At 34.3% G+C, this 11,160-nt stretch overlaps 1 protein-coding gene across 5 annotated transcripts; it reads left to right on the forward strand.

Annotated features, from left to right (window-relative positions):
• Positions 1 to 2,531: 2,531 nt before the first annotated feature.
• On the forward strand, positions 2,532 to 8,558 carry LOC104889667 (myb family transcription factor PHL7). Of its 5 annotated transcripts, XM_048640034.2 has the most exons (8): positions 2,532 to 3,128; positions 4,374 to 4,591; positions 6,311 to 6,387; positions 6,539 to 6,587; positions 6,667 to 6,724; positions 6,867 to 6,936; positions 7,188 to 7,596; positions 7,736 to 8,558. In XM_048640034.2, exons 2-8 carry the CDS (start codon positions 4,384 to 4,386, stop codon positions 7,747 to 7,749), a joined length of 885 nt encoding a protein of 294 aa, XP_048495991.1. In that variant the 5' UTR covers positions 2,532 to 3,128; positions 4,374 to 4,383; the 3' UTR covers positions 7,750 to 8,558. The 5 variants fall into 5 exon arrangements, with proteins under 5 accessions (XP_048495991.1, XP_010673243.2, XP_057249188.1 ...); XM_010674941.4 differs by lacking the exon at positions 7,736 to 8,558 and having other exon boundaries at positions 6,539 to 6,581; positions 7,188 to 7,729; XM_057393205.1 differs by lacking the exon at positions 7,736 to 8,558 and having other exon boundaries at positions 2,533 to 3,128; positions 7,188 to 7,729.
• Positions 8,559 to 11,160: the final 2,602 nt, after the last annotated feature.

The raw sequence follows: 11,160 nt of genomic DNA on the forward strand, positions 1-11,160 counted from the left end.
CTTACAGAATTATCTTCACGTCTCAATACCGTATTTGAAGTGGTTTGGGATCAGATATGGCATCGTGTTTCATGATATATTACGGTATTGGTAATAAATTTATAGATGAATTTGTGATGGAAGTCTCATCTCAATGTTCATGGTAATGTTCGTTCATCCAGAAATGCCTCTTTTTCTTGATAAATTCTCATTACACGATCCAAGTCCAAATCACAGATGGCATCTCGTAACCTTTATCGCCATTTTTACCAATTTATACTCCCAGATTGGAAGGATATTTTGTTCTTGAAAGCTGAAATTCATGATCAGTTTATAGAACCTGGTTTCTGTAAATTTAAGTACTTGCAGACAGGATTGATGCTATGATCAGGAGTTAAGGTTCATTATGTTGTCATGATGATATGATAATGGTGCATTTGAGTCCTTTCATGCTTGCACGCTGAATCTTACCTACCTTTATGAGCACATTATGAATCCATTTCATTTAGTAACATATGGATGCCGTATTGTCATCTAGTTTAGTTGGTAACGTTTTGTAGGGGTAGTACTTAGTGGTGGATCCAGAAATCATATGTAGTGGGGTCACCTTTAAATAAATAAATAAATAATAAAGTACAAAGAAAATTAACGAAATCCCACAAATGTATATGCTTGTGATAATGTTGCTGGTTTTTTTTTTGAAATTAACATTAATTCATTGATTCAAAGTCATACGACATCTACAATAGAAGTCAAAACTAAACAAATAGATATCAAAATGAAATAAATACAATTATAATATGATAAAATCACGATCGTTGAGTAGATATAACACTTATGAAAATCTTTGTCTTTCACACCGCTGTCTGATGCAACCTTCTGCAAGGGGGTCTGTCGATCTTTTGTAGTTTTGAAGTAGAACTGGATTCAATTCAAGTGATTGTAAACGAAGTCTTGACATTTGTTGCAACTCCGCACCAATTTCGATCAACAAATCAACATCTTGAATTACACAAAACCTCAATTAAAATTCTCTAAACTCTCACATGGTTTGTAAACTATAGATTGAACAACTTTTTCATGCTTTTTTATTTTGCTAAGTGGAGTCACTTGTCCCTACTCACTTACACATACATCCGCTACTAGTAGTACTTAAGACCTGAGATTGAATTCCATCTATATCACCGCATTTAGTCGCTCATTTACGCCAAAAAGATTTCATTATCTAACGGGAGCAAATTATGAACCCGTCCCATTTTTATAACTTAGTGATTCATGCTTTGTTGCAATTTTAAAGTAGTTGTCCAATTAATGATTGATGAAAAATAGAAACTTGCTCTGGTTAGGACAACCCAATATACTGTATTTTTGTACAACTTGTGAATAAATCCGGCCAAAACTTTTGTTTTAAGTAGATAATGAACATGAATAAAATTTTCAAGTTCATTAAATAATGGAGATGAGCTTATCATTGAAATGCTTAGATTCGTTTATGATTGTGAACAACTTGATCACACGACTTTAGAGTATCTTATAAAGTTTTGTAATTTTCAAGCAATTAAAGTTAGTATTTGTTTTGTTTAATCAGTCAAAATTTCTACTACATTAAACATATTTATCTCCATTTTTGTTCGTTATTTTCATTGAAAGCTTTCAACTAAAAGCATAGTACTAAGTACCATGTTATTAATTTGAACAGAGATATCCTTCACAATCTCCAAAAATATCACTTTCACTATTGACATCTTCAATTGTATATTAATAAAAATTACAAAATATTAATAACTTAAATCTAAACATTAATAAAAGAATTTAATAAGATCTTATATGAATGTTTAACAAGATTAATATTCCTTTCTTTTTTTTTACGATATTCAATACGTCACTTTGACCATTCATATTTTCAATCGCGTATTGAAAAATTATAAATGCCTGATAACTTAAATCTACACATGAGAAGAATTCTAACAAGATCTTATATGATTAGGGATGGAAATGGATTATGGATCATCCATCATCCGCTTAACCCCAGTTTTATTAAGCGGGTGAAAACCTGAAATGCGGGTGACGGATGAAGCAATTGATGGATGCCGGTGAGATTTTTTTCATCCTTCCCCCGATTCATCACCTGCTTAATACCCACCCATTATCCATATTATCAATTACACATTTTTTTTACTTACTTTATTAAATTTTTAGTTGAAAATTTTAATTAATATGTATTTTATGGCACAATTTTTTGTAAAAATTGTTATATATCTCCTCACCCGCTAACCACTCGACCCACCTGGTGGACGACAGATGGATGGATGCGAGTGATGGCTTATGCGCGTAATGGATGGATGCGGGTGTAGCGGATGGATGCGGGTGAAGCTCAACCCGCCTCGAACCTGATCCATTTCCATCCCTACATATGATAACATTTAGTGATGTATATTAGCGTTAAAATACGGTAAAAGTTGATGAACTTTGACTTTAAACTTAAAAAGCGATAAGGTAAACAAATAAAAATCGGAGGGCGTAAATAAAGTGAAACGTGTAAATGGCCGTCGACCGTCGTCGTTCCAACGCTATAGGAGAGGCTGAATCCCAGAAATCCCTTTTCTCTCTCCTCCCTTCCTCCCTTCTTTGTCCCCCACTTTCTCTCTCTCTCCTCCCTAAAATCACAACAAAACTCAGAAAAAATCCAAAATTTCTGCAACAAAAAACCCTCTGCCACAAATTAACTAACACCAATCTCATCTTTCTCTCTGATTTTTTTTCCTTTTCTAATTTGTCCTTATTAATTATTATTCATATTTATGGTAATTAATTTCACCTGCTTAATCTATCTGAACTTTGCAAAATCTGAAACTACCCTTTGATTTTATTCCTTATTTTCTGAAGTGGGTTTTTATTTTTCTTTCTTTCTCTTCTTTTTGTACGTCAAAAGTCCCAGATTTTGACTTCTTTGTTTTCAGGCAATTTATGGTTTCAATTTGAGTTCTTTTGGTCAAAAGTGACTTCATGATTGTAACGGTCTAATTAACTAATCTTTCTGAAAAAAACCCAATTTGGGATTTGTGAATTTTGATTTCATTTCCAGAAAAAAGGTGTCATCTTTCATATTTTGGTGCCTCAATTTATGCCAAGTTCTAAATTTTTTTCTGGTAAGTTATCTATCTCTCTCTCTTACTCTATGTTTTATTGGTATGTGTATGTGGAGTGATATATTTTCAAAGTTGAATTATTATGATATTTGATTCTAGTTTTTCTAAAGAAATTTATATCTTGTTTCTGATCTTTGTAGAAGTGGAATATTGTGGATTATAAGCTAAAATTTTCTTTGAGTTTTAGTGTGTTTGCTTACATTTTTCAAGGAGGATTACATTTGTTGCTACTTTTTTAGTTGTAAGATTGCAATTTTTGATGGGTATGTTATGGAATACCATATTATAGCATAAGCTAGTGTTTTTGTTATAACTTATGTTTGTGAATAAAAAGTAAATCATCATGTTATTGGTATGTAGTTATGTACTGCCAGTTAAAGAGGCTTGAAGTTGTCACTATTGCTGCCTCTTCTTTTATAATATCTAATGATGAGCAAACATTTAAGTGGGGATTTTGTTGTCTCGTTTTGGAGATGCAATGTTGATATTTAAGGTTATGATTATTCTTAGTTCTTTTGACACTGTGTTTAGTTAGCAATCTTAGAGGGAGAGGGAGAGGGAGAGGGAAAGGATGGGACTTGAGGAGTGAGCTTGCGTTTTCCTTTCGAACATTGAGAAATTTCAGTTTGCTCCTAATTATTTCCATATCCAAATATGGGAATTGGTGTCTCACTCTTTTTTCTCCCGTTCCCTCTAAATACACTACTATTACCTTTTCGACGAATAAAGAAGGGAGGGTTTCTTGCATATAAGGTGCATTGGATGTCAAGGGCATGCATGAGTAGTTTATGAGTACCATGTTTGAGCTAGCTTTTCATGGGTTTTAATGTGAATGATTGATTGGTCATGTATTCTGGTTGTTGAGGCCCCTTACCGAGTGGGACTTTTGTCAAGAGAGCTGGAATTCGAGCAACTTAGGCAGAGTTTTCTGTTTCCTTATTGTTTTTGATGGATGCTGATTATCATACTATCATTTTGTGTTTTCGTCGCTGGTTTAGAGAGTACAAATGTGAGTGATTATGAAGATTCAAAATTCGTGGATTAGCTTAGACCTCAAAATCACTCTTGTTCACATTATATATTTTTCCTTAGTTTATTGTGAAATCTTTCCATAGTCTTGTGTGTCTAGATTTGGTTATGAAATCTATTCTTTTAAATTAACGGAAATGAGATACAAGGAGTTCAGAGTTAATTAAAGTACTTACAAAGACTATTACTTTTCCTTTTCTTGTCTGGATTTTGCAGTCTATTCGATATGTACCACGCCAAAAAGTTCTCCACAGTGAGCTTGGTGCCACATAAAACACAAGGCAGTGAGCCTGTAGCAAATGCTGGTGTGATGGGAAGTCCTTCCATGAAAAGCTCAACTCCTCCTGGCGGAGGTGGGAAACAACGGCTAAGATGGACTGAAGATCTTCACAACCGTTTTGTTGATGCCATCACTCAGCTTGGAGGACCAGATAGTGGGTATTTCTTTTTAGCAATGAATTTACGTTATAGATAGAATTAATCTAAACTCCTCTGGAAGCAGTTGTTATAAATGTTTTATGGTCGCTAGGATTTTAACTTTTCATAGTAGGACATAAGGCAGTCTGGATGGACTTATTTATCTACAACCTCATAGCCTTTTTGCAATTTGTGTTTTGTCTTTCTGATTGCGTTGTATGTTAATTAAGGGATGTGAGTAAGATCCCTGGTTAAAGGTGGGAATAGGAGATCATTACTCCTTGTGTTACTGCTACATGGTGACATCAATCAAGTCTTATTTGCTTATTGTCTTTGGCCTTGGAACACAGGCTACCTTTCATTTCCTTAAAATTATGCCAGAGCTTGGTTAATCAAAATTCATCACCTGTTTCAGTTCGATCTTCTAGTTGTTGGGTGGTGGCTTGTATTTTAATTTTTGCCCTGCTCTTTTCAGATATGTCTCGACTCTCCATTTTTCTCTACTTCCTCCAATTAGTTATATACATTGTGGTGAGAACTCTCACTGGGAAACGGGGTCCCTTGTACTATTTAACATCGGATAAAACTCTTGCCTTGTTTGCTAGCTAGACAATAAAGTCTAATTGAGGTTGTATCCTTCAGGATTCAGACCAGCTATGCCAATTTTGGGGAGGTTGCAGTGTCATAAAGTTACTAGGAAATCAAGATTTTCTCTTTTCCACTTTGAGGCCTTCTCTTCTGTTTTGCTGGGTTCCAATTTTGGTTTTGCATTATTCTCTTGTTATTCCTAGCATTGAAACCTATATTTCAAAAACATGAGATATTATTCAAACAAGACAATTAGCAGAGTATTATGTACTCCCAGTAGAGTGCACAAGTCACATGGCCGCCAAGTGGCTCTCCCCTCTTTTTTTCCCCATCTGCCATATGGTTGGTTCAGTCAGTTTTGTTGGTTGTACATCTTCTTGATTGGTTTCCTCCTGTCTTGGTTAATCTATCATCTCAAACGGGCTTGTTTGTAAAGCATCTTGGATTATTATATAATGAAGTATTTAACAACTTCTATTTCTCTTATTATGCTTGAGGTTTGTCGTTTGTATGTTTTACAGATTGACCTCTTGCTTAACATGAATAAAGATTTTCATAAGAGAAACTTCGGTACTATTGCTTGTTATTGCAATAAATGTGTTATATCTCTACTAGCTAGAACTTGTCAATTCTTATATGTGAGATTCTTTCGGAGTGTAGACAATATAGTACACATGCATGCATAAGTATATGACCATTATAGAAACGAATATTTGACCCATGAGTCTCAACGTTTCCCCCTTTTCTTTAGATGGATGCAACTATTAATCAACTCAACATAGTCCAAACTTTGGGGTGTCTTCCTATATCAGTCCTGCATGACTTACAACTTGTTAAACACATAGAAAGGAAGGGCATTGGTGATGGATAAGGGGAGAGAAAAGCAAACTTTCTCATAATAAATATTTTTTACATGTTAAATAGCTTTCTGTCGTATGGGACTGTTTTGGGAAGACATTTCTAAAGTTATGACTGTATAGAGTTAATGAATAGTGATGACTGTTTAAAGAAGAGCGGGTATAGTTGGTCGGTTGGTGTTAATTTTTCCTTATCGAAATTGTTGGTTCTTTATGCAATAAATTTGTCTACAAAGGAAATATTGGTCTCTTGCGCATTAGGGTTTCATTTTTCTTATTTTTGCTTTGCAGGGGCAACTCCAAAAGGAGTTCTAAGAGTGATGGGTGTGCCTGGACTTACCATCTACCATGTGAAAAGTCATTTACAGGTCTTTACCTTAATTTATTCCCTTTGCTCATATGTCACATTCATGGTCCATAATCTATACTCTAGTAAAGACGTAATTTTAATGTTTTTTTTTATGTTTCTTGAAATTTCCATTAATGGTGCTCAATCAAGTTAAATTTCTCTTTCTGCAGAAGTATCGCCTTGCCAAGTATCTGCCAGAGTCGCCCAGTGATGGTACAGGTGCCTATATAGTCCTTGATTTTGATTTATTTTCCTCATTTGTTGCGTATTCAATGTTGAAGTTTCTTGACTGTAATAGGTTCCAAGGATGAAAAGAAAGCTTCTATAGATGGCCTAACAAACACAGATTCTTCTCAGTGAGTGTTTCCTTTTATCACCCGCTCTTCACTTGCTTGTTTTTGACACTTCTGTAGTTATTTGAGCCATGTCAGGTAAAATGTGATTTGAGGAATTTAGATGCTTCCATTTATTACTGACACCTACATCTACTGCTTTCAGAGGATTACAGATTAACGAGGCCCTGAAAATGCAAATGGAGGTCCAGAAACGTCTTCATGAGCAGCTTGAGGTACATTTTTACGGTCCCATTTTGCTTTTTTGTTGGAAATGATTACATCTGTAATTATCTTTTAACAAATATATATTTCATCCTCACATAAGAAAGGCTTGACGAATTTATGATGAAATTATGTGATGACATGGATTAGGATACCAACTTGTGGACATGAATCTAGAAATATTTGCTCCTATAATCAGTGAACTGAACATATGTAATCTGTGAGACATACTTGCTTAGTTACTATTTTTTTACTCGTGAAGGTGCAAAGGCAGTTACAAATGCGAATTGAAGCTCAGGGGAAGTATCTACAGAAAATCATAGAGGAGCAGCAGAAATTGGGCAGTGTCCTTAAAGCTTCTGAAACGCTTCCGTCATCCAGCAATCAAGAAGAGGAGCGAGAAAAGTCACCAGACACTCAGCCAGTTAGGGAAGCTTCCCCAGGTCCCACATCTCCTCGGAAGAAGCAGAAGTTGGATGATTGCTCAACAAGCAACGTCGATACTTTGTCGGTTCCTTTAGAGAATAGCCCGAAGAAGGCTTTCCTTGACCAGTGGGATCGAAATTTGTATGGCTGCTCTGCTGGGTTTGCACTTGACTTTGAAACAGAATTCAAGAAGCAGGAAAACAGCGAACATGAGCAAAGAATTTCATCAGATCTGGATTTTCCAGGTAGTTCTAAGTAGGGAAGACACGCATTTAGCAATTAGAGCACGTAATCCTGCATCATTTTGGCATGCAAAACTTTTTTTTTTTTTTTGTAAATAGTATTATTATTACACATGTGTCACTCACTGTAATTTTCTTGTAGCTGATTTGATGTAAATTATAATACCTTTGAAGTTGAAGTGTCATATATGGAGCTGAAACTTTTTAACTCAGACCATTCCCTGAAGACTACCAGCTGATCTCAATGGGTGTTCTCTGAAAATTTTAGATCAAGAAACTATTCTAGTTGCTGGCTGAAATTTGGAATGTACAGCTGAGAATATGCACAAATTCAAGTGAGTTGTCAAACAATCCAACCCCTAATGGTGGTATTTTAGAAAGGTATGATGGCTTTTTACGTGGTCGTGGAGGTACGTGTTTGCTGGAATACTTCAGACGATTATGGTGGCGAATATCTTAGTGGTGCTATAAATGACTAGTTGTATGTTGCATAGTTGTAGTGGTTTAGAATTGAGATGAAGAGAATATGGTGTGCAAATTCACAGGGATAAGGTACTGAAGCTACATACATATCTTGTACAAGTGCCTCAAATGTTTTGTGGTTAGATTATTGTGATGGTGGGTAAATAATTTGGATTGGTGCTTCAAGTGACTAGTGTTTTGTTGGATAATTGTGGTGGGTATCTCATAGGGATCTATAAGGTTATGGTGATGCAGTAGTTTATTTCTGCTTCAAATAATTGGTGATATGCTAGATGATTGTGGTGGTTGGGTTGTGTAGAATATGGTGTCAAGATTTCAAGTAAAAAAATCGAGGGAGTATCTGAGAAGGATATGATTTATGATGGTATATGTTTTGTAGTGGTAATTTAAAATTACTGATAGCCTTAGATAATTGTAGTGATTGAGATGTGTAGAATCAGGTAATTCTCGGATATTAATTTAATTTTGTTGTGTTAGTGGAATTCAATTCAATCGTGGAAATTGTGTTTGAAAAACTTGCACTAGATCATTATTGTTTTGCACAACATTTTGAAGAATTTTCTGAGTAATGAAGGCTAAGTTAAAACTTACAAGTTACAAGAACATGAACTTATTACTATGTTGATCTAATTTTCTGTCCATTTCTCACCCAAAAAATATAACAACATACTCCCTCCGTCTTTTTTTATTTGCTACATTTTGCCATTTAAGGGTGTTTCAATTTATTTGCTACATTTGCAAACATTTCCATATATAGTACATAGGTCCCACACTTTATTTACAAATTTGCCATCACTTCCTTCTTGATTTTGTAAATGTTTCCATATATAATACATAGGTCCCACAATTTACCTATTTGCTTTTTTGTTAATTCCATTTATGTCAATGGTCCCCACTCCCTCCTTGGTCTTTGTGAAAAAGTGCTTGTAGCAAATAAAAAAAGACGGAGGGAGTAAAACACATACTAAAGTTCTTATAATTTGCCTCCAATGTTGTGTAATAAGACAATTATCGGGTGCATTTAAGTGGTCCAAGGAGTAGAGAATTGTTATTCATTTGGAGTACTTGGATTAGGTCAAGATTATATAATAATTGGATGATAACTTTGTGATGTAGTCTGTAGAATACATTATAAAATGCCAGCTTTTTGAAGTTGACAGAAATCAATAAAAACTTCCATATAGTGAGGAGGACAAAGAATATGATACCCTCACAATGTGGATAGAAATCAGGAAATACATTGGCTCTAAGTTGGTAGGTATTTAAATCGAAACATACTAAAATAGAAACGAAGCAAGGTTGTAATGAGTTATGTTTACCTCATAGAGGTCATTGGATCATTCTCCATTAAAGGCTATTTGGTGGTAAGGTTTCCGTTATCGCCTCCTTCGTTTCTAAGGAGTCTGGCCTGCAAACCTGATTGGCTAAACCTGAGTGAGGTGCCACTTCAATAGGGTCATTCATCTTACTTATCTAAAAAAAGATGTTCGTGAATAAGGCGGACATAGGGCCTACTGCTTAATGTGTTGGTTTTGGGTTGGGTCGTGTTGGCTAATCCAAGAATGCGGCCCACATGTTGAATCGTGGGCCCTTATGTATTTTGTTAGTCATTTCTCCTCAACAACTGAATGAACACATGTGGGCGGTTTGTCATACCTCGTACTGTTTTTTTTTTTTACACTGTTGTGTCTGTTTTTATATCTATTCTCTTGTGGATTTCTTAAAACACGTGTTAAGGAGTTATGTTGCAATAATTATAGAACGGACGAAGTATATGTAAAAAGTTAATTAGTCTGACCATAGACATTGGGTTAGACCATCTAAAAAAACCAGTTCTTGCTCTATATCGTCCACCAAAGGTAGCATTATGGCCCATATTCACTTCGTTATCTTCATAGTTCTCTTCGTTACCCCCTTTACAATAGAGGGAATATATAATTCTTCTTGACAAGATTTCACCCAAATTAAGGGAATTATCAATTAAGCAAAATCAATCGCTTGCAAATTAAGGGATCTACTGTTAATTATATGTCATTTATGAATCATGATTCATACTGATACTATATGTAATATAAGTATTCAGTCAAACGAATCAAATTCATAAAACACAAAGCAATATCCCAAATACATGGGTTGGATTCAAAAAATTGCACCACTTGCTATTATAACCTTAAAATTGATTAATATTAATTACAGCATTATGCCAATGTATATGGTTCATATCATGAGACAAAATCCCTTAATTTTCGTGTTTTTAGGTAAAAAGAATATTTATTTGTGTACGTAATAAGTGACCTACTATAAGGAAAACATTTAGTAAAAAGTGACATTATTTTCTACTTCGAATTTTGTTTCTTTGTCTTCCTTCAAGGCTTCAAGGTACATGATACTATCATACTCATAAGGGTCAAACATGAGGTAGAACATCGATCCAAGTATACTAGGGAATGATATAAGGATCGTGCATTAAGAAAGAACAAGTTTTGAGTGAGATTGTCTCATACTAATTCATTCAAAAATACTGAAAATCAACAACAACAACAACAAAAAAGAACTAGTATTTAGGCGTGGGTAATTATGATTTTTATTTATTAATATATTTTATTTTATAATTATAACACCAAATATCATTTGATTAGGGATTAGGATTTTAGTAATATAAACTTGAAATCACAGGATAAAATCTTACAACTTTATTGTTAAGTAACACCTTCTAATATATTAGTATAGATAATAAAAAGTTATAATTTTTTAAAGAAAGAGTAATTCCAATATTCTTACAAGTCCTAACCATCAAAGTTGTCAAATTAATCACCTATTATTGGAAAATAAGTGCATCTTGATTCATAATGGTCCACCCATATTCTCATAGGTCGGTTTGTTTGTTCTTATTCTTTATATTTTACATTGAGTATTGTGCATTTATGTTCAGCTGCAAAGTCAGCTTAGCTTGTTTTCTTTCAGCATCATCTCTTCAATAGTAGTAGGATATTAGGATGGAGAGATTTAATAGGATATTAGGATGAAAATTAGGTATTCCTTCTTATATTTCTTGCACATATTATTATATTGGCACATTTTATG

Source organism: Beta vulgaris, chromosome 3 (genome assembly GCF_026745355.1).
Source record: "Beta vulgaris subsp. vulgaris cultivar EL10 chromosome 3, EL10.2, whole genome shotgun sequence".
NCBI lineage: Eukaryota > Viridiplantae > Streptophyta > Magnoliopsida > Caryophyllales > Amaranthaceae > Beta > Beta vulgaris.